Here is a 24,832-nt window from a genome sequence, read left to right as displayed (position 1 = left end):
CAAAGAACTAACTCCATCTCAAACACAACCAAGATTTTCAACATCTGATATACCAAGCTCAAACACTATATTACAGAATGTTGATTACCAAAGCAATATCCCTAGACCCGTCTACAATTGTCACGACCCACTTTGTGGGCCCGTGACCGGCACTAGGGAATGGGTAGGCTTAAGGCCACCAAAACCCGTAGTAAGCCTTACCAACCCGCAAAACCAGATATACAATTATCAAAATATAAAGTAGTCATAATTGTCTTGCATAATAAATCATCATATTACCAACATGAGTCAAAAATCGTTATATAAATTTTAAAATTTCCTACTGCGGATACTCTAGAGTAATAATGACAAGTATAGAAGTACAAGATAATTACAAAAGTCCGAAGAAGAAGAAGTCGGATCACAAATGCGAAGGTCTTTAACGCCACCCCGAAAAAAATTTACAAGCGAGGCTAGAGTCAAAATCAAATAATCTAAGGACTATTGCAACCTTCACATGATATATTAATTATTCAAAACAATATACCAATTTCTGAATATAATTACAATCATAATATAAAATCATACACCGTAATAATAAAATGATAAAAGGAGAGAGTGTAAATAAATAAAGACATTTTTACTTTCACGGGACGTGTGGCTAAGTAGAACCCTAACCCCAAATTCTAACGTACCATTTTGGCTCTCTTAATCCAATAAGACTGGCGCCCCCGAGAGCAATGCTCGGGGACCTTACCGGTCACTTAAGTATCCAAATAAGAAATCTAGTAGCTATTCGGCTCTCTTAATCCAATAAGATCAAGCCCCCAAGAGCAATGCTCGACTAGGGACCTTACCTCCACCGTCACTTAAATATCCAAATAAGCCTGAGAGCAATGCTCGACCAGGGACCTTACCTCGTGAATTTACACAAATCAGCCCAGAGAGCCATGCTCACCGTGGGCAAACCCATAAATATCTTATTACATGTCCATGATCATTACCGGTAGCACGCGGTCCCGATGTAACCCATCGTATGTTCTACAAGCCACATTTCCCAATTCGCAATCATCACATATAATAAATATCATTATCCTGATGAACTCAACCAACACATATCGGAAATAAAGATTAAAGATTTAAGGTAAAACAACGTGCAATTTGTGAGGGAAAAATAATAATGTTTATCTTATTATAACATACTAATAATAATATTTATATTATTTCAAATATTAATAATCAAGTGAAATCATTTATTTTGCGATACTAATAATTATATTAAGCACAAATTCTAAATAGCATATTAAAATCGGACTAGCAATAGCGCAAAGATTAAATGACTTTAACTCACGATTTGATCGTTCCACAGTCCGTCCACGCCTCGGGTGGAGCTGGCAGGAAGGCTGAATTATCTAATAACAAAAGACATACAATTAATAGACATTCAAAAATTTTTTCTAGACTTAGACCCTAAGGTCGACTGCCTAGAATTAAATTGGACTCGAGGATTCTGCCGAAAATTTGACAAAACCTCCCCTAAATTACGGATATTTACCCCCCGTGAAATGGGTCCAGGACTGCATAAAACATATCGACATGCTGGAATTTAATAAAGAGCCGGGCCACAAGAAGCCACTAATATTTTCCCGACTCCAAAACACCACAACCCAAACAATTTAATTTGGTTTATTTTTAAACTACCCATCACAAGCAATTAATAGCTACAATAACTTTCTAATATTAAAACAAAATTTTTTCAGAGTCTAAATAAAATTATACCGAGTTAAAAATTGAAATATTTCGGAAAACACCGGTGGAAGTTAGTCGTACAAGAGTTTTGGCCGGAAAGTGGCCGGGCGGCGGATCGGGGCCGGAAAGTCGCTGCTCACGCGACACTTCCCAAGGTAAGGATTTTCCAGGAGGGTTGCTTCCGGGGTTTTTGGGGATAGGGAGTCCGATTCGGCCGTCGGTTTGCGGAAAGGACGGGGAGGCCAAACCGACAATGCGCCTTTGGTCGAAGCCGCGTGAAGGAGGCGGGGAGGACTGCGACTGCCGAGGGGGGAGGGTTGGGAAGGTTGGGCTGGAAGGAGAAGGAGAGGGGGAAGGGGGAGGAAGGAAAAAGAGAGAGGAGGAGAAAAATGAGAGTTTTTTTTTTTCTATATATATATATATATATATATATATATATATATATATAGAATTATTATTATTACAACTAAGGGTGTTACAACAATGAACCAAAGAAAGATGATGATGATATAGAGACCGTCTCTACCCCCTCTTCACCATCACCATCTGCAATAACAAAATCTAGAAGCGGAAATCAACATGATTTCAAAAGATTTTCAAATCAATAAAAAGCTTTTACATGAAGATTTCTATTCAAAGAAAAACCATTCTAAAAAATTTTGATTTTTTAAGCATTTTTTACAAGAAAATGACAGTATTTAACAGAGATACTATCAATTTTGCATAAAAAAAAGATCCAAATCAAATTCCTTATAGAGAGAATAAAATAGAGGCTACACCTTACAAATTAATAGGAGAAGATCTTGAGAAAAATGTCAAGAATATTGTTCAACAGAATAATTTCTCGAATACCTATCTTAACACAATAGAGAAGCAGCTTGTTAGGATAGAAAGCCAAATCCAAAAACCTCCTGTAGTCTTCACCTCTCCAATCCCCAACACTGATCATCCAAAAGAGATATGTATGTATGGATGTATGGAAGCATGTGAAAAGTGAGACTTAATAATAAAGACAAAAAAATCTTGAAAGTAATTATTAAGTTAACAAATGATATAATTTATGAAATCATATCATGACTCTCCACTATGCAAGGTTATAAGAGATTTATATGATTTATATCTTTAATAATCTTGTTAAGCATGATTTATTGTTAAATATATGCACTTATTAATTCTCAAGAATAGCTTTGAACTTGAAAGAATTAATAAAATGTATATATGTTTATTGAATATAGGATAGAACTTGAGGTCCAATATACTAATTACTACAAAGATTAGATTGGATGGTACATGAGATGCACATAAATAAGAGTTATTTATTAAATTTTAATATATCAAGATTGACGTATGAACCTAAAGTAGGTTAAAATTCTAGGATCTAATCACTCACTAGAATTCAATCCAACAAGAATTTTTGTTACTCATTTTAGAAGTGTGAGTGGTGCCAAATTAGTAGGATATTAATTTAATATAAAGAACAAAATGATATTAGTGTTGTCTAGTACTGGTAATTAAATCTTTTTGTTATTTTTTGCAGTCATCATGACAACATACAAAATAAGTAGCCCACTTAGTGGCATATTAGATGCGAGCAAGCTTACTAGGTTAAATTTTTTAGATTGGCCAAAAAATTTAAGAATTGTTCTTAAATTTGAGAGGATTAAATATGTTCTGGTTACTCCTATGCCCTTTTTGCCAGAAGAGGCAAGTGAAGATGAGGGGGATACTCAAGAAAAATGGAAAAGATGATGAAATCCAAGCTATCTATTATACCATGGCATCTATGAGTTTAGAACCCTAAAGGCAATATAATAAGATGAAGGGAGTTGCAAATATAATTCTTCATCTAAAAGAATTATATAGTGAGACAAGTAGGATCGCTAGATATAAGATATCTAGGCAGTTGTTTAGGTCCAAAATGTTTGAGGGCGCTGATATTGAAGATCATGCTCAAGATAATTGGTTATATTAAAGGACTTGAGAACCTGAACTTTAGCATGGATGAGAATCTACAGACATATTTGATTCTTCAATCCCTTCCAGAATCATTCTCACAGTTCATTGTGAACTTCTACAAGAACAAAATATCTCTCTTCCTAAGCTTCTAAACATGCTAACCACAACATCTAAAGATATGCAGGGTAAGGGTAAAGAGACTGTCCTTGTCCATGGTTCAACTTTTAGTTCCTCTAAAAAGAGAAAGAAGAAGAATAAGGGAAAGGCAACTACTTCTCATCCAAAGCCTTTTAGAGGAGTATCAAAGGATAAGGGCAAGGCTAAAGCAAATGGCAATGTAAAGTGTTTCTTTTGCAACAAAGAAGGTCATTGAAAAAGGAATTGCACAGAGTATCCCAAATACTTAAAGGTCAAGGGTAAGAGAAAGGATGTACCTTTAGATGGTATGCACGTCTCTTGCTTTACAAATTCTTCTAATTGCTCATTATCTTTTTTGAATATTTATATTCAAATGCTTCATATAATTTATGTGCATTTGTGCAGGATTTGAGAAGTAGTATAATCTTTGCGAATGATGAGATGATCTTAAAGGTTGGAAATAGGAAAATGGATGTTGCCAATGCCATCGGATGTGCATCTATTAGCTCGCTCCCTTATCATTCTTTATTTTTGGACAATTGTCTTTTTATTCTAAATGTTTACAAAGACATTATTTCTATTTATAGTTTGACAAAAAATAGGTTATATTTATACATTTAAGAATAATGTTTATAATTTGCAATTTAGAAATGAATCGGACAACATTGGTTTATTGTAAAATGGTTTATTTTATTTGCAATTGAAACATGCTAATGGAATTCACTAAATATGAATCTAATTAAAAATATGTATGGCATTTAAAATTAGGACATATTGCACAAGATATGATTAATAAGGTAGCTAGTTTAGGCATATTGAACCTAATGGATTCAATCCCCATTCCAACTTATGAATTTTGTGTTGAAGGCAAAATGACGAGGATTCCTTTTGTTGGACAAAGGGAAAGGGCCAAAGGTATTTTAGATCTCATATATAGTGATATATGTGGACCATTTATTATAATAGCTAGAGGAGGGTATTTCTACTTCATAACCTTTATTGATTATTACTCGCGGTATTGGTTATGTATAATTAATGAAACATAAGCATGAATCTTTTGAAAAGTTTAAGAATTCAAGGCAAAAGTAGATTAGAAAAGCTCAGGCCATCTAGTCTATCTCCCGAGTAGCCTTGGGTACAAAACTCCGGTAGTGGCGGGGGATGCTCTAGTAATCCAGGCAATAAGTGTTCTTGCGCATCGGCAAGAAGCCCAATAAGTCAATGATGAACTGGTCTGAGACATCGGACTACTGATTGTGAATAGTATCATTGAAAGGTATGGGGGTACCTATGAAGTCAACCCCCATCATAGCAATAAAAGAAAGGGGAGATAGGGTCGGCTCAGCAATCGAGGTGTGAAAGGTGTGAGTGGTGTCCATCCACCTCTCGAGCAGTGCGTAGACTGAACTATGATCAGTCCTCCAAGTGATGGATGGAAAGTTAGCAATGAACCGTTGGAACTTGGTATCGCCAATCTGAGCCTGCACCGAACTCGATAGGTCATCAAACCACTCACGACCACCATAGAAATTTTCAGCGAATCGGATCGACACAACGTCGCTCTAAAAAGCATAAAAACATATGTAAAGAGACAATAAACATATACCGAGACCTGAAACAAGTATGTTATTTTTTTATAGTTATTTTGCATCAAAACACCTTAAAAATTGATTTCTAGCCTGTGCACACTCGATTCAGGCTGTGCAGGACCGATCTGCTCAACATAAAGTTGATAGACTCTATGGGTTAGGCCATAAAAGTTTTTCAAATTTTTTACAACTTTTCATATATTTTGAGTAATTAATCCATGTATCTAGTATTTAGATCATAGGAAATAGTATGTAAGGCAAGAAAAATACCTCTTCGACCGCCGAAAACGCTCAATATATGTTCAATTTGGCCAAAATAGGGATTTCCTCCCCTTTTGACAAGCCCAAGGTCATTTTAGCGAGAAATCAGCCGTGAGAACTTCCAATTTCAATGCGACTAGGGTGCATCCAACAAATCTAGAAGATGAGCCCATCATTTTAAGACTAATTTCACACAATTTGGCTAAAAAATAAGCAAGAAATCTAAAAAAGAGTAAAGAGGGGTTTTGAGAGAAATAAGGAGAACAAGATAAAAGTGAATATATATATATATATATATACATGTGTGTGTGTGTGTGTGTGTGTGTGTGTGTCTTGAGGAAGGCAAAAGTGCCATTTTGGTCCTTGAACTTCAAAAATTATATTTTAGTTCTCGGATGGGCCAATTTTCAATGCAGTCTCTAGAAGACATCTATCAAGTCAATGGCATTCCAAAGTGGGAAATTTTCAGCATAAAGTCAAATTAAGCACCCGGAAAGTGAAAAATTAAAAAAAAAAATCCAAACAGGAGAAGTTTTAAAATATTTCAAGCAGGCAAAATCCTCAAAAATTAAAGCAGATGAAGTCCTTAAAGATTAAAGCAGGTAAAGTCTAAAAAATTAAAGCAAGTGAAGTCCTCAAAATTAAAGTAGCCGAAGTCCTAAAAAATCAAACGGAGATAGTCCCCACATCAAATCAAAATCTTTGCAATAGTATGAGGATGGAGCGTGACTTTTACAACTTATTAACATATCCTTTTAACTGTATGATTGATATTATAATTTGTCTCAATTTATTTAATCGCATGAGTACTTACAAATTTTGACAAACCGGGGGCAGCTATCAACACCCATTTTTCAAATCTATATATAGAGAAAATTATAAAAAATCCAATGATGAAAGTTACTACCTTTTTTCTAGTCTCAAGAGATTGAGGATGAGTGAATTTCAGTAAAGTTTGGGAATAATTGGATTTAAAATTACTTTTCTAGAATCAATTTGGACTCAATTATCAAAAAAATAACTTTGAGGGAGTGAAACGGCAGTTTTCATAAGTTTATGGACTAAAATGTAAAAATTATCAAACTTTTTCTCCTTAAAGCCAATCGGCTCTGCGGATAGGTAAATCAACTCTACACAATGTAGATTGGCTAATTTTCAAATTTCAGTGTCGTTTTATATAATTTTGACTTCAAAAATGCTCAAAACAAAAAGAAAAATTCTAAAAAAAATTTATGTTAATTATTAGGATTTTAAATATTTTTATGGGATATTAAAAATTGATAAAGAAATTTTTTTCATTTAAATCTTAATATTGATGTAAGCTTATTATTGGCTTTAGGGTTTCCTAAAAGCCCTAGCTCTATAAATACATCATTAAATCCTAATTTTAGAGTTACCAATTGTTACCAACTCTCACTAATTTTTAGCAAGTCTTAGCGATTATTAGTGGTTGATAAAAACCCTACCTTCATTAAAATAGGAAGCTTCTTTTAGTAACTACAATCATAAGTCACCAAGAAAGAACTTAGATTAGAAAAGTTTTTTATTAAACGACAAGAGATTTTCTTAACCTTAGATAATACTGGATTCTCATATGATCTCCAATTCAATCACCTCATCATCTCTAGAGACTTGCATATAAACAATCTATGGTGGTAGCCTGAGAATTCTCCCACATCCAACATCATCAACATCTTTCTTGCTTTACTGATTCTTTTGTCTTTATGATTCTAGAAATATGTTAGGATAATTTTTGCATGTTTTATATGATCTGTATGATTAGATTAGGGTTTCTTATGAATCAACATGCTTTTATGGTGTTGAATTTTGAATTTGATAAAATGATCTATGTTGGATATTGAATCAGATAACATGATTTTTATAGGGGTTTGAATATAATGATTAGAATGATCAAGACAATATGATTTATATCTTTTTATGAATAATTATATGATTATTAAGTTTTCTTTAGGGTTGCATGTTTGAATTAGAAATCTGTTATGTGAAGTTATTCTGCCTTCTATTAGTTTCTTATTTTTTCTATGTGCATGGTTTTATGTGTTTTAGTTTATTTAATCTGTTGTTATATTTTTTATGTGTTTTAGTTTATTTAATCCGTTGTTATGTTTTTTACTTCATTATTTCATATTCTTAATTATTTTTTTACCTTTTATGCATGTGAAATCGACTCCTGAGCGTGAGAATTCAAAGAAAAATCACAGAACCGATCTGTCCAGGCCCTAGAGCAGATCGACTCTACACCAATATTTGCCTAGTTTTGGATTTTTGTGTAATTTTAAGCTATTGTATATTGTAGCTTAGTTTTATGCGATTTCTTTTAATTTTTTAGTTGTAGGAGAATCGTAATAACTAGATTTAATTTTCTGCACTTTAATTATGAATGCCAAATATTTGTTGTGGTGAATGCTTAATTAACATTAAGCACATAGACTTTAGGTCTAAAATTGGACTTTAACATGAAAAAGTAGTCCACTAGGTTAAATGATGGTAAAACGAGCTTAAATTAAAATTCATACAGACTTAGTGGGTTTTTATCATGCTCTAATTAATTAATTGTGCCACATTATATTAAGAATCATCCAATTGGGCCTTAACATAAAAGGTAGTCCATTTAGGTTTAAAGGCTGGAATTAAATGTATAATTTATAATTGGGCTAGACTAAGTGGGTTATTGTACATAATCAAATAGTTAAGTAGGCTAACAAATCAAACATGGATTGAGCTTAATAAAATGGACTAGACTTAAGAGGTTCTCACATGTTGTAATGGATATTTATAGAAATATAACTCATTTATAAAGAATAGCCCGTTAAACAATAAAATTAGAGATTAAGATACACAAATAAGGAAGTTCGCTTCGGAATCCATCTCTAAATATAACGAATTTTTATTATAGAATCTAGTACACCACTCAATTAGTAAAAGTATCACAGAAAATTACCCGAGTGATGACTCATATTTCTGTGCTAGTCTCTGTAATTAGTTAGGGTTTTCTTATTAAGTTGAAAAGCCTTATAGTACCGTAGCCGCTAAAAATATTTGGATGCACGCTTTAAACCGTGACCCACATTCTTCTATTTTCAAAAATATATATAGTGATTTTTTTAAGATTTGAATCCATGAATTGATTAATTACATAAATATTTATAATTAATATGATAAATTTAAAATAAATCACTAACTTTGTATATTAATATATTATGTGAAAAATCAAATTTTATATAAATATCTAATGAAGAAGTAAAATAAAAAATATAGACGAAGCAAATTAGGATAAAACTTAAATTACAGTTGCTTCAATTTTTTATTTAGTTGACTGGTAACTATTATCTTAAACAACAAATGATTTTGTTGGTCCATTTACTATTTTTATTCACTAAATATTTGTAAATATATTTCTTCTTTTAAAAAAATAATATCTCCGAAGTATTTATCTACTACATCAATTTCTCATACACTTTATTTCATCTTTATTCTACCTATTTATGATGCACAATTCGGTAAAATCAACAATTCTGTGAAGTTACTCTTTCATCTTTCCTTTACTCATTCTCTTTTTTCATCAACACTTCTCATTTTATTTGAATAAATTACGTTCACAGTTATTAAATTTTATTTTATAATAAAAATATTGAATCTTTAATTTTTAATTAAATAATTGTTAAATTTTAATTTTAATAATACCGATGAATTTTCCATCACATTTAAATAGTAAATTAAATGGATAGTCACCAAATTTTACACTTTATAACAAAAATATGTAAAACTTTTATTTATTGCAGAAAAAAAAATATATTAAATTCATAAATAATTAAAATTATATTTATTAATTTTAAATAATTAAATTTAATGACCAGATATAAAACACTTATAGACCTAATATTAGACCTATTGATGTGGCCAAGTACTGATAACCCGAGCCATCTCTTCCAACCACACATTCTATCCACCGGGAGGAATCATAAAATAGGCTTAAGAGCTGATAAGTCAGGTAGGAAGCTCAGAAGCAGGTCACAGTTATGGCTATGCTAATGACCAACTTCAATATGCTAATCCGTAATCCCCTTCTGAGTGCATATGAAGGGCGCATTTATGAGACATTAATATAGGACATGATGGGCAGGACTCGAGTTCGAGGCTATCCGCCTGCCGACTACTAAGGTTGAGCTTTCAATTAACCAGAGCTAGACAAACAGAACTGCTCAATGGCAGATAATGTATCCAGTCAATGCCCTCTACATGCATCTATGACTTGGAAAATGCAAAATAAAGGAGGAGAAAGGGAACTGCAATGGGAATAATAATAATAATAATAATATCCACAATTGATTTAACTGATTTGAATCACCTGGTTAAAAATTAATATACAATATATGTCAAAAGGCTAAAATCCATGATCGTTCTCTCTTTTAGGTTGAAGAACTTGACCTATAGTGTACTGCGTGGTACCTTCAGCTATATTGTATTATGGACAAGAAATAACCACTACCATATTGTGGAGAGCAGTGTAAGCAGAGACTGAAGGCAAAACCTTCTTCCCTCTGGGGCTCATGCTATGTCACCGGTTTGATTTTTTAGATCAAAATGAGAGGGGTGAGAGCACTTCGTCCTCTTCACCCGGCAATTCTACATTTCCTAATAAATTCATTTGAGAAATTTACATGTTTAATCCATAAGCTTTGTACCTCTGGGAACCCAATCTCAAGCCAGGGTTTTGCAGGTCCATTAAAATGTAAAATAGCAGCAGTTTCCAAGATCTCTCTGCGAACTTCTGGGGGCTTACGACCAAGTCCAGCCAGATGCCACGAAGGGTCAATAGGATGCACATGACCCTCAAAAGCAAGCAAGGCTGGTGGAAGCACCCCTGGTTGCCATAAATCTAGTCCAGATTTGCGGCTCTGGAAAAAAGATATTGAACCTTTAGTGCAACAGAAAAATGATATGCACACAATAAAGGATGTTATGAAGCTATCAGAGTGTAAAATAAGATTCAAGTTTTATAGTTTCTGCTGTCTGCAAATGCAGCCTGAAACTCTCCTGTTAATGGTTTTCACCAGGCCGGGATTGTATACACAGCCAAGCCACTTGGATGGAGGAGGTTACAGAAAGCATATTCAGTAAATAACTTCATCTATCTTAATGGTAAATTGCCAGGATTTTTAATATGGCTTTAAATGAAGAATAATGCAGAAAAATGATACATGTACCCTTCTCCAAGTAGATTAAGAGTAGATTAAGTTGAATTGGATTGGCATCTACAGTTGCACCATAAAATACGTGTTGGAACTGGGTCTCATGAGATATGCAAGTTTTCTACAACACAAATAATCTAACTCTCTAAGTACCAATTTTCAAGCTATATAACAATGATTATTGCATCTCTTTTATTATAAAGCCAATGTGTGTGATTGCTGGTGCTTCTATGCAGATGCATGCTATATAACTCAAAGTATCAGTAAGATAAAAATCGGTATTGTACACTGTAAATTTAGCTTCTGCATCTCAATCTAACAAAATTCTTTATGAAGAATTCACAGAAAAAGAAAAAGAATAAGAACAAATAGACAAATGTTGCCACATTCACCTAGAGAAAAATATGAATTGCAATAGAAGACAATCTAATGAAGCTTTCTGAATGGAGAAGGGAGATATTACTTACATGTTTCAACCATTTATGGTAATTTCTAGTGATATTGGCTCTCCTCCAAGTGTCAAGATCAAACACATTCATGCCATAAAGCCAAGCACAACGTTCAGGATCCAAGTTGGATGAAATTATTGAGTGAGAAAAATTCAAATAATCTTTATATCTTCTTGCTGGGCAGCAGTTTTCACCACACCATGAATCAACAACAGCACCAACAACTTTCTCATTGAGATCCATTTCCCACAAAGATGATATATCATGTTGCACCACTACATCATCATCCAAGAATACTATCTTGTTGAGATCTGGAAACAGCTGCGTGACCCATCAAAGTCAAATGATAGATCTATCATTATTAAATTTTCCATACATTCAACATCATCCATGCAAACGTAGAATGAATTTTTTGAGTAATACCTCAGGGAGATAAATTCGGAGATGATTCAAAAGGGAAAGACAGCTAGGGCTTAAAGCCTCCAAACTTCTTTTGTGCTCTCCCTCATGTAGAAAGTCTTCTTCTTTCATATTGGTGTAGTAATGGCTCCAAATAAGGCGATGGGTCTCTAACATCTCTTTAACTCCAATGTTCACTTCCTCGGACCAGTCATATTGGTGCAATCCCTTAATTTCCACAGCTGCTGATTTAATAGTATTAATAGCAAACCATGCATGCATGGGAGTATATGTTTTCTTGTCAGTGATTATGTGGAACACCAACTTTTCAGGGCTCAGTGAATTTTGGACTGTAGAAGAGATGACAACGGAGGCAGCAAGTACATTATCAGTTATGAGAACAACATGATGAAAGGAAGGGTCTGCCAAGCGAGAAACATATTCAGGTGGAGGTAAACGAGATCTAGCTATTGCATTTACTGCATACTCCTCAGACAATTTGAGGCAAAGGCAATGTAAGCTTTTTGGAATGCCATGTGAAGCTAAATGCCAGAAAATCGATTCTCGCTGTCTGGCTAACTGCACCTTGTGTTCCATTTTCGATAGCTGCAATGTTAGACAAAAAGTTAATTCCTCCAACTCATAAGAGAATGACTACTAGATGACACAACACTGATGCAAAAGCTGTTTGTAAAAGACTGAAAAGAGGTTATTAATCAATGACATTATCTTGCCTGGTCAATGGTTCTAATTAAGTTTCACAGAAACCATTAGGAGAGAAAAGTCGAGAACTAATTATAGCAATCATACATAGTAGCACAATACATTGTCATTTCTTTACCAAGAAAAGGGGCTAACACACGGATCCCCACAGCAAACCAAAAATATGCATGCAGATCCAAGAACATCCACTAAAGACATGTAAAACCCTAATATTTAGCCTCACTAGTATAATAAATTGGCATTCAGGCCATGCATTCAAAGTGCTTTATACCATGAGTAAAACAATGTTATCAGACTGAAGATTCTCAAGTAATTGACATTATGGATAATCCAAACCTGCTAATTCCCAGAACATGCTAGTTCTATCAGAACCTATGTTTCTCCCTGATCAACCATTTGCACATTGTGAAATATCATCTCACTGATTATGAAGGGTAGCAAATCAAATATATAGCACTTAATTCGTGTATGGAAATCACAGTAAAACGAAAGGCTAGGGAGGAGGAGATATGACTTCTCTAAGTGAGAGGATAATCACAAGGAGAGCACCTCGGTAATTTTCACATTAACAGTTTGACCAAATCAGAAGATGGAAAATTTATTGATCAGCAAAATGAGGCTTCTTGATAACCTGGGGAGTACAACATTATATAGAACTTTACAACCATCCACCTTGCATATTTTGACAAATCAGATTATTGCACACTCCATCCTATCCCATAATAGATGGATGCCATTTCTCGATAAGCCTACAAGACCAGGCTACAACCTGGAAATTCTTTACCCTTTATGGCTAGATCTGCAAACGTGTCACATTTAGGGGTAACAAAATTAGACAGGACAAGTGAACATTACATGAGCTGAACCACAAGTTCAGGTCTATCTTACTCACGTTTACATTCTATGTATCAGGATGATTATGGCCAAGATAATCATGTTCTATCCCAGATAACTCATATAGTGTCACAAGTTGACTAATCAGTCTAAGAATGAGCAAAAATAAACACATTTCACTATTTATATTGGATTAGAACATTAAGCACCTGCACATGTTCATCACTTGCATAGCCCATTCAATAAAATACCAATGTTAACTTTTTATACATTTCTTTTATTGCCTATGTACTTGAGATTTTGTCTCCTCCCTATATATATGTAAACATATAGGGTAGAAACTATTGTTGAGTTAACAATTGTGAGTGTACTTTTGCATGGATCATAATATGAATAAACATGTAAAATATCTGCCACCCTGAAATGTTAATCCTAGTTGCATCATCTTTTCCCACAAGTATATGCATATTGATTCAATAAATTTATTACAAGAAGTACATAATTTAGTATTAGTAGCAATACCTGTCAAAGGAGGATGACGAGGAACCATATCATCTAATGTTCAACTTAATTTTGCCGAGCTCAAATGTCAATCTCAGTGATAAAGATTGATCAAACAGGCATACCTAACATCCGTCTAATCTCTTTCTTGAACCTAATTGTGTTAAATCTCTTTCAAATCACTTTATTCCATAATGAACTACACAGTAACTTTAAACAAGATGACAAGAACTTTAGAGCATAATTATGCAACCAAATAGACTACTTTTGATGCCCAAACCCAGTGGTCCTTAGTCCTGATGTGGACCTAACAAAAGTTAGCATCAGATTAGGATTGTGATAATTCATGTAAAAGATGCCTAAGCAATTTTAGATTATAACAAGTGATGCAAAAGAAGCCTTGATAACTTAATCAGAGCAAAAAGAACTTCCAATCATCCTTGTGATGGTACAAATTATTACCAGCCAATTCATCCTTATGCTTCCTAGCAGAACTCCTATATGCTTATGAACCAAGAGAATTTATTACAATAACAACAGCAGCAACAACAATAATAAAAATAATAATAATTACCAACTCTTGCTAGAAAACTTTCTTATAGTTCTAGGTTCTAGAAAGTTGGCCATAAGTCAAACTCAAATAGTGGGACAGATAAGGACTTTGGAAGTACATGTCTTGTCATACATTGAGAAAAGAATTATTCTCACAAAGCAACAAAAACGCCATGAGAAAGATAACATATTAAAATGGTTTGAAATTTGTTGAGATTTTATTATCAATTTCCTTATACGGTCTAATATCTCCCCTCATTATCCTCTTCAAAAGCTAAAACTCATTCCAATGCAAATAGCTAACATGTGAATGCAGGAAAACAAGCATTACAGCATTTTGAATGCTGACCAAACAGCTAATTAAAATATCATATATCAATTTTACCAAAGTGCTGACTATAATTAGAAGGACTATTCATATTGTATTATGTTCAATTGCTCAGCTTCTCATATAATAATGTCAAATAAAGTACGCATCTAACTATTAAAACCAGAATGGAGTAGCAGAATTAGCAAGACTTTTACCAATTCAAGTACTGAATTCAATTTGCATAAAAGAGATATACCCACCCATCCAATTGCCATTGAAAATAATTTGAAGTGAATAAGAATAACCAAAAGCTAAACAAAACATTACATAAGGAAAAGACAAGTAGAGGGCATAACAATGCAAGAGTAGTAATACATTTGAAGTGTACATAGAGAGACGTACCATGGCCTTAGTCCTGAAAGCAAAAGCCTTTATGTCTTGCCTGGTAGACGTCATTTCCTTCACAAGCTCGTTGAATGATGCTGTTGAATCATCCATTTTTTCATCATCAATGCCACTCTCCTTTGCCTCCAACAACGCTCTTGTCAGCTCTTCTCTCAGCTTCTGTTTACATGATGGTTAGGTACATGCAACAACCACAGCAACAACAGCATTACATAAAATTCTTGGTATTTTAGCCGTTAGATGTAATTATAACGTGTTGACGTTTTGCTGACATTAAGCTGACAATACCAAAAGTTCTCCGTTTCTTTTTTCTTCTTCCACCCCAAGACATGCCCCCCAATCATTTTGGAGTTCTCAATGGTAAAATTGACAATAGCAAAATTCCACACCCCACCAATAATTGAATTTCATTGTGATTTAATAAAGTTCAAGTTGGAGGAGAATATTATGATTGCTAGACAACTGGCCACGTGGACCTGAAAGCAACAAAGAAATACCGACAATCCCAAAAATGAGTTTTATCCATACTCACCAATTTTCCTTTATTTTAATATTTATAATCGTTGGCTATAAATTAAGACAGACCATTTTTAGAGGTGGGTGTCTAAGCTGAAAATAATACGCCAGACCAAAATGCCATCACATCAATCTCTGGTTTAACAAGAATGCCATTTGTAATCTTAGGGGAAGTTTTCCTTTTCATTACATAAAAATTGCTAGCTATCCACTCTCATTTTTTTCATCCCAACTAACAAGGCTTCCTTTTAAACTAACATCTTAGATATGAATAAATTGAAACCTAATAAACCATTTGATATATTTAATAATAAGAAATATATACTTTTGAAGTAGGTAAACATTTTTTTTTAAAAAGTGAATAAAATCTCAATGAACCAAAACATTTTGAATAATGTTTTAAAATTACTTAGAAGAAAACTTTATAACACAGTAAAACATAAATTTTATCAGGGGACCATCCCCTTAAAAAGGACATTTCATGTAAGAGATGAGTGGTGACTGGACCCAAATGACGGATTTTGGCATGATTGAAGAAACAATGGGTTTGCCTATTTTTAATGCACTAAATAAAATAGTACAAGACAAAGCACTTATCATAAAATACAGACTAACAAAATGGATAAAACTTTAGGTTATACATTTTGTAAATTAGATTTATAGGACCAAAATGCCCTTCAATACTATCAATATTTTACATGATAAAATCTTTACTCCCTCATTCTTTTTAAAGGGTACATGTAAAAGGTACTGGATCACCCCTTCCAATTAATAAATACCCATTCACAATTGGTGCCAATAAATGCACGTGGCAGTTAATGGTAGATTGCCAATTACCATTGATGGTTGAAAATTGTACGCAAGTACAGTATTCCTAATTTTCACACAGCAGGAACACTTGGCAAACAGGGAAATAAACGAAAATGACAAGGGCAATTTTGTCATTAACCATTAAAATTAAGAAAACAAAATTTACTTACCATTGATGTGTCACTCCCGCCGAAAAATCTCCATGGCCTGCAGTCTGTAAAAACAATAGAAAAATTAAAAAATAATAATATACATTAGAAAACGGAGTTGAGAGTGAAAGGAATGGAACAGCCACAAAAATCGAGATCCCCAAAATGTACAAATAGAAAAAGCACAATTTACAACCGTAGCAGCAAAGCATAATCTTTAGATTAATTTCAATCAAAGTTCCTGAATTTAAGTTTGTTTTTATTAATATCTTTAAAATTTTATCTAAAATTTGATATCAAAGAGCATTTTTATCTAAAATTTTTTATTTCTTTTTCTTTACGTTAAGTTTTTAAATAAAATTAGGCAATAAAAAACTTTTAAACCACAAAATCAAAATTCAAGAACATTTAAGATAGAAAAAAGAATTTAAGAATTTTAATGAGAATTTAACAGAAAAAAAAAAGTAAGAAAGAGAAAACAGAAAGACTGGAGAGTAAGAATCTTGGTATTGAATTAATTTACCTACAGAAGAATTGCAAGCAGAGGCAGACTCAAGCACCAAAAACGCAATTCTAACGAAAAGAAAGGGCAAAACGATTGCAAGAACCAGCAAAACCGGCAATAATGTCCGGCCAGATATCCGGCGACCGGCCGCCACCTTAATCGATGATCCTTTCCCTCCTCCTCCTCCGCCACAACCAGGGTTTGATATCGTAACTCTTTTAATCCCAGTCGTCGATATATAAAACTTCATCTCGATTATCTACCACTTCCCCATGCTACTTTCTCGCACTTCACCTCCAATTCCATCACAAGATTCTAACAAACAGTATCCCCATTCTTTACTCTGAGCATCACATCATAAAAAGGAGAAAAGAAAGAAAAAAAAAAAAGGACCCAGAACAATTCTTTATTGTAGAGTATTAATTAATGCCATTTCAATAACAAGAATGACATTCTTGAAAGAAAAAAAAAATTAAAGATTACCTATCACGAGCTTGACTTCTGTTGCTGTGGAGTGAAAGAGAGTGAATAAGTGAGATAGAATCAGGGAGAGTAAGTAGTGGAAGATGGGATCACGCTGAGCTACTGTCACAAAATTCTAGTTGGCGAAACAAAACAAAAATAGTTTCTGTTTTTTTTTTCTCTTAATGTAAAAATAAAAATGGGACAGAGAGAGAAAAGCCAAAATAAATGCCGCGTTCAAAGCCGCGGGAAAATAATAGATTTGCAATAATTTCTATTGGGAAAATGCTTTTCGAGTCAGTTTGGTTGGGTGTTTTATTTAATTATTTAATTATTTTTGTAATTTTCGCCTGTTCAATTTCTATTAATTTACAGATTTAACCTTTGCTTTCACCGACAGGTTATGGATGTGACGTTAACGTATTCTTCAGTTCATGGGGTTTCATGACCACAGCCCACAGAGGGACGTGGTAATTAATTCTGTTTGACATTTCTTTTTCCCAGTTTTATTCTGTGTGGATAATTAATATAAATATTATTCCAATCTGAAATACATACTTTCTTTTAAACAACAGCAACCCTACTTTTAGAAACTTACTGTTTGGAGAGAGGGAAAACTAAAGGTGCAATTTATTTATTTATTTATTAATTTAAAAGAAAAATAGACTTTATCTTTAAGACAATCCAACCAAGATTTTCTGTTTGGAAAAGGCTTTTGAGAGGGGTACTACCAATATCACAACGTTAAAATGACCCGCATGCTGTTTCAAATTTAGTTTAGAACCAAATAAATTTAATTTTAATTATTTTAATAAATAAATTTAATTTTAATTATTTTAATAAATAAATTTATAATTTTTATTTAGTAGTTAAATAGATTTAAATTTTAAAAAAATTATAAATATTATCTATTATATTTATTATTTAAATTAGTTAAATAAAATAAATTTAAATAAATATAAATTATTGATATTTAAAAAATTAAATTTAAGTTTTTAATATTTTATATATTAAATACTTAATATATTATTAAAAATTAATAATTAATAATCAATAATTATTATTTTTATTTTACTATCGCCGTCGATTTTGTCAAACTATTATTAACACCGTTGCCATCAATTTCATCAGTTTCAATCAAAATTTGAATCTATTTAGCTTTTAAATAGAAATTATTAATCTATTTATTAAAATAGTTAAATTAAACTTATTTGACCCTTAAATATAAATTTAAAGAGGATATTTGATCTTTGATCCAAAACTTAACTATCTTATTTATTTTTATTCGCATATTTTTAATTATCTTTTCAATTTAGCTCAGAATTGAAAAATAATTTCAATTTAATCCGTAATTTCTTTAACGTCCTATTTTTAGCATGAAACTTAACTTTTGGATTTCTAGAGGAAAACTCTTATTCTTAGAAGATTGTAAGCCAATATCAACCACTTACATCATTAACCGAATTTTGAATATGTGAATAATTATTTATTATGGATTATCGTATAAGATTGAACCTAATTGCAAGTGATATGCCAATATTTGGGTAATTTGGATTTTAATACATTTAATAGAGTGCTTAAGTGGGTAAAGATTTAAATGTAATATCTATTTTACCATAAATTAGAATAACAATGTTGATAAATTTATTATTTTCTTTCTGACCTTCTATTATTAGAGAGAAACTAAAGAGAAAGATAAAAAGTTTTTTAAGAATTGTATTAATTTTTATAACCATTTTTTATGTTGATTAATTAAGAAAGAATTCTTTTTTCTCTATGATTATTTTTTGTATTATTGAATAATATTAATTTTCAGTATTAGTATTGTTTATATTTGAAAACAATTTTGGATATTGTTGGACTTTGGGCTTTGGTCCAAAGTGGGACACCATGGACGCTCAACATGTTTGAAGGATTTATATTAGTAAATAAAATTCGTATATCAAATAAGAAGTAATATAATATAATAGTTTTATCCACAAGAATTTCAATTGACTCGAAATTTTATATTAGTTAGTAGACAAAATACATATGTAGAAATAATATATCAAGTTTCTTTTTTCTCTCTACTGAAAACAAAATGAAAAGACTGCATGCTCTTGGTTACCACTTCCATTCGCAAGAGTTTCTAAATTGTGGAATTGCAATTTGGCCCAAAAAGTCAAATTCAGTGTTCGTGAATGGCAACAAAGGGCTCGAAAAATCATTTGTAGATCCTAGATTTGCTGTGCATTAGACTATAAGAGATAGAATATAAATCTTATTGGGCAGACACACACATACTCCAATAGTTATAAATACTATCAGCTCATATTTAAGTTGTTTTCCGATTTCCGACTGCTTTAAGTTATTTTGTTGATTGTATAATTAAATTTTAGATTAAAAATTAAAAATATATATATATATATATATATATATATATATATATATATATTTTAATGACTTAAATGTATGCTTTTTTATTTAATATGTAAAGAAACAAATTTCACCATGAAGATCTTTTTACAATATGTTTCATCATGTGATAATATGATTTGAAAAATTTCGTGCAAAACGGACTTGTACATTTTTAATAATCTTTTGGGATTCTATTGATAGAAATTTTGACCGCCTTAACTTTTCTTTGTGTTGGTTATTTCTCTGGGAGTTAGAGAAGTTTTTTATAAGTTTTAAACTAAAAAGTAATTTGGCATATGTGGACGGCAGTTTTGGATTCGCATTTAAGTGTCTTTAGCGACTATGATACTATAAGGCTTTTCAATCTAATCGAGAATATGCTAATTAGTCATAGAGACCAGCATTGAGATGAAAGTTGCCACTTGGATAATAGAGCCACTTTTACAAATAAATAATATTTTTCGATTTCATAAGAAAGCTTACATCACAAAATCCAGAAATAGATTTAGAAACCAAATTCTTTATTTGTGTATATTTATTTTTAATTTTATTATTTAATAGGCTATTCTCTAGAAATGCAACATAAATATTTTCACACATCATGCATTACAACATGTGAGGTCCACCTAAATCTAGCTCATTTTTATTAAAACTCAACCTATAGAATCAAAGTTATTAGTCTAACTTATTAATTAATTATATACAATGCCCTACCTAGTATAGCTCAATTACAGATTATGCTTTTTATTTTCAATCTTTAAACCTAATTGACTACTTTTTATGAAAAGGTTCAATTCAATTCCTAAATCTAATATGGTCCAATTTAACCTAATTAAGCATGACAAAGCTCATTAAGTCTATATGAATTTTAAATTAAAGCCCAATTACAATCTTAATTAAGCTAATTGACTGAAATTTTCATGTCAGGTCCAATTTTAAGGCCTAAGTTTATCTGACAAATTTTAATTAGGCAATCATAAAATAAATCCAGCTATTACAATCCACTTACAACTAACAACGTAAAGAAAATCTTAAAACTAAGTCGCACTATAAGAAATTGCTAAAATACGTCAAAAAAATAAAAAATCAGCTTAATAACGTATACAGCCCATCGACTCAAGGCGAATCGACTCTGCATGGAGCCGATCGACTCTGGAGGCTTGGAGTAGTCTTTTGCATTTTCTCCTCAATTTTTACATCTAGAACAGATTTTTACATACACAAAAGGAAAAGAAATTAGTTAGAATAGGTGTAATTAACAAAAAAATAAAAATATAACCTAATTATATTTATTATTAACGAATCAAATTTAAAATTCTAATTAAATCAAATTTTAATTCTAGGTGTTCTTATTATTAAATTCAAGACCCAATAAAATTAGCATACTAAACAGAATGGAATTCTAATATAATAATATGAGTTATATATAGAATAAAACATTAAAAAAATTCCTAATATGTTTTTTTATATATACAAATAAAATTAGTAGTAAAGAAAGAAGAGATGTTGATGATGTTGATGTAGGGAATCCTTAGGTTGTCACTGTTAATTGTCATTTTATGAGTCTCAAGAGATGAGGAAGTTGTTGAATCAAAGAGGGGATGAGAATCCAGTTTTGTCTTTTTTGGGTTTTCAGAAAAATCTATGTCGTTTTTCAATGAGTTTTCTAATTTGGGAGTTCTTTCTTAGTGGCGTGCTATAGGTTTCCTCTTTATATATCAATGCAATTTTTTTGCTCTAGTTTTTCAGCTTTGTTGTTTAAATAAAATGTAGCTAACCCTAGACCTAGGGCATACTACTCTATTTATAGGAGTAGGGTTAGGGAACCTTAGGAGATGTTGATAATTATTTAATTATTAAAAAAAAGGTTATAATTATCCTCTCCTTTATTATATTAATTCAAATAAAAAGAGAATTATTTTTAATTTCAAATAATTATTATCAATAAATATTTAAAAATCTCAATAATTATCATAAATACTCTCTAAAAATTTATTTTTATCAATTTTGGCACTTTGGATCGAAAATACAAATAAAATGGCATGAAAACTCGAAAAATAGCCAATAAGCCCGTATAAAGCTAATCAGCTCTATGCTAAGCTGATCGGTTTTGTGTAGATTTGATTTGGCTGTATAGAGAGCCGATTGGCTCTATGGAGCAAATATTCTGAAAATCTCAATAATTTAGTCCCTAAACTTGTAAGAATTATTATTTTACCCTCAAATTTTATTTTTTATCAATTGTAGAAGAGTAATTCTAAGTCTAATTAATCACATCCTTCTCTTATATTCACCCCTTTTTAATCTCCAAGACTCGAGAAAAGTAGTGACTTTCATCATCGGATTTTTCATAATTTCCTTGATATCTAGTTAAGAAAATGAGTGCTGACAACTGCGCTCAGTTTGTCGAAATTTATAAGTATGCATGTGTTTAAATAAATTAAGACAAATCATAATATCAATGGAAAAAAGGATATCTTGATGAGTTATAGAAGCCACGCCCTATAAGCTCAAGAAGGAATTTGATTTGATGTGGATATTACGCCTACTTAAAATTTAAGGACTTTGTCTGCTTGAATTTAGGAACCACGCTCGTCGATTTAGGAACCACGCCTGCCAATTTAGAAACCACGCCTGCCGATTTGGGAACTACGCTCATGGATATAGGAACCACGCCTATCGATATAGGAGCCACACCCTTTGATATGGGTACCACACCCGTCGATATGGGAGCGACACCCATTGATTTTACTTTTGCAAAGACTTCCTTTTAGCTATTTTTCATAGTTTTACCACTTTGAATCAAGTAATTTTCCACTTTTGAGTGCTTTTGATTAGAAATTCTCAACTCAGGGTGCGATCTGACTCAACTGACATTCTTTGGAAGCTGTGTTGGTATTTGGCCCATTGAAGGACTAAAATGTAATTTTTGATGATTTTCGCGTCGTGATGCAAACTAGCTCTCAATGTGCCTCATGAGAGCTCGTGTTGGATTTTAGTTTATTTAAAGACTGAAATATAATTTTCAATGGGGCTAGGGGTCTAAATGATACTTTTACCCTCTTCAAGGCTTATATATACCTTCATTCTTATTTATACACCACCTTATCCCATTTTCACTTTTGCTTTCTCTGAAACCTTATTTTGCTTTTTCTTCAATTTCTTAGCCAATTCATAACTGAATTTTATAAAACCAGTCTTAAAATGGCAGTCTCAACTTTTAGATTCTTTGGGCATACCTCGATTGTATCCAATTGGGAGTTCTCACCACTGATTTCCTGTCGAAATGACTTAGGACCTGTAAAAGGAGAGGAAGTTCCTCTTTTAGAAAAATTAAACACTTACCGGGTATTTTCGGCCGTCGAAGAGGTATTTTTCCAGCTTTCAACTTTGTATCTTGTCACTTACATATTAAATACACGCATTATTTGCTCAATATGCATGATAACTTTTTGAAAAAGTTGAAAAAGTTGTCTGCCCCAACCTACAAATTCGACCGATTCTATTTAGCGCCTATTTGGCTGTGCGCACAACTGATCGACTTTGTGTTGAGCCGAATTGGCACTGACATTTGAATCAACCGTGCATGGGCTGAAACTGGGTTTTTGAGGCTTTTTAACATAAAACAGCAATAGATAAGTGTTATACTTGCCTCTTTGGAGTCTTTTTGTGCATGAATTGTATTTAATACCCATGTTTCCGCTTTTTCAGAGTGATTTTGTATTGATCCGGTTCGCCAAAAATTTCTACAGGGCCTATGAGTGGTTTGATGAGCTCCAAAGCTTTGTCCAGGCTAGGATCAATGATATTGGCTTTCGTTGATTTGTGGCTACACTTCCATCTGTTACTAGGAGGAAGGATCATACTTATATATACTCGTTGCTCGAGAGGTGGACGAACACTACTCACACTTTCCACACTCCAGTCAATGAGTTGACACTGTCGCCTCTCTCTTTTATTGCTATCACAGGGATAAACTTCTCGGGTATCCCTATCCCTTTTTATGATGCCATTCATGATCAACGCTCTAAGTCTAGGAGTGCTATATCACGGACTTACTTGGATTCTTATCAGTGTACAAAAACACTCGTTGTATTGCTTACTATAGCGTTCCTCTCCATTAGAAAGGCTTCATGCCTCATAATGCTTGAGAGATGGATCAAATGGACAGGGCCTTCCTAGTATATCTTTTCGAACCACCTTATTCAGTGACTTAGGAAATTCATTGAACTTCCACTATATGGCCCTTTTATAGGATTTAGATAAGGTTTCCTCCAACAATTGGGGATCTACAACTCTCACTTATCTATACCATCAGATGGACATTATCGTCTGTAGGAGTAAGAGGATTTGCAACTTTTGGCATACCGTGCACATAAGTTCTGCTATACTTTTATTCCTGCCCCCTTCCTTTTTTATTTGTATCATGACTATTGACTTCTGTTTTGCAGGTAAGCCTTCCCTTGCTTGAGTTACTAGGGTTAGAGCAGGAGTGCTCCATTAGAGTACGCCCAGATTCACGTGCATCCCATGTGGATCAACTCCCTAACCTGGGACAAAGTAAACAAAAATTTATTAGTCATATTTGCAACTTTTGCATTAAGTTACTTGCCTTTCCAATTTACAAATCCAAAGCGATTGGCTAGGGGAACACTGTCACTAGGCCCTACGTGTTATTTGTTGCTGACCTCAAGCATAGGAGGATCCTGTTAGTTAGGCTTGCCTGTCGAGCATGGTGTTTAGGCGAGAGGATTTATGGGTGGGAGCAAGGCCCTAATAGACCCGAGTCCTCTTGCCTCTACCCCTCTCTATGTTTTGGAGAGTAGATCTCATTGGAGAGGAGCTAACGACATGTTTAGTGGGATATGATTAGACCAATGATCTCATTATCTGGTCTCAGAGGATGGACTATGCTTCCTTTATTCCTTAGTTGTT

General features: G+C 32.7%; 1 protein-coding gene across 3 annotated transcripts; it reads right to left on the bottom strand.

Moving 5' to 3' along the window:
• Positions 1–9,991: 9,991 nt before the first annotated feature.
• LOC8277805 (probable galacturonosyltransferase 15) lies at positions 9,992–17,720 on the bottom strand. 3 transcript variants are annotated; one of them, XM_015719959.3, is made up of 7 exons: positions 17,522–17,720; positions 17,057–17,442; positions 16,555–16,598; positions 15,056–15,217; positions 11,758–12,339; positions 11,353–11,655; positions 9,992–10,591 (listed from the first exon to the last, which is right to left on the bottom strand). In XM_015719959.3, exons 2-7 carry the CDS (start codon positions 17,286–17,288, stop codon positions 10,307–10,309), a joined length of 1,608 nt encoding a protein of 535 aa, XP_015575445.1. In that variant the 5' UTR covers positions 17,289–17,442; positions 17,522–17,720; the 3' UTR covers positions 9,992–10,306. The 3 variants fall into 3 exon arrangements, with proteins under 3 accessions (XP_015575445.1, XP_002520380.1, XP_015575446.1); XM_002520334.4 differs by having other exon boundaries at positions 17,057–17,381; XM_015719960.3 differs by having other exon boundaries at positions 17,057–17,353.
• Between the last annotated feature and the right edge of the window lie 7,112 nt (positions 17,721–24,832).

Source organism: Ricinus communis, chromosome 5 (genome assembly GCF_019578655.1).
Source record: "Ricinus communis isolate WT05 ecotype wild-type chromosome 5, ASM1957865v1, whole genome shotgun sequence".
NCBI classification, from domain to species: Eukaryota; Viridiplantae; Streptophyta; class Magnoliopsida; order Malpighiales; family Euphorbiaceae; genus Ricinus; species Ricinus communis.
Note: the sequence above shows the minus strand (reverse complement) of the source record. Positions and strands in the feature narration are given on the sequence as shown.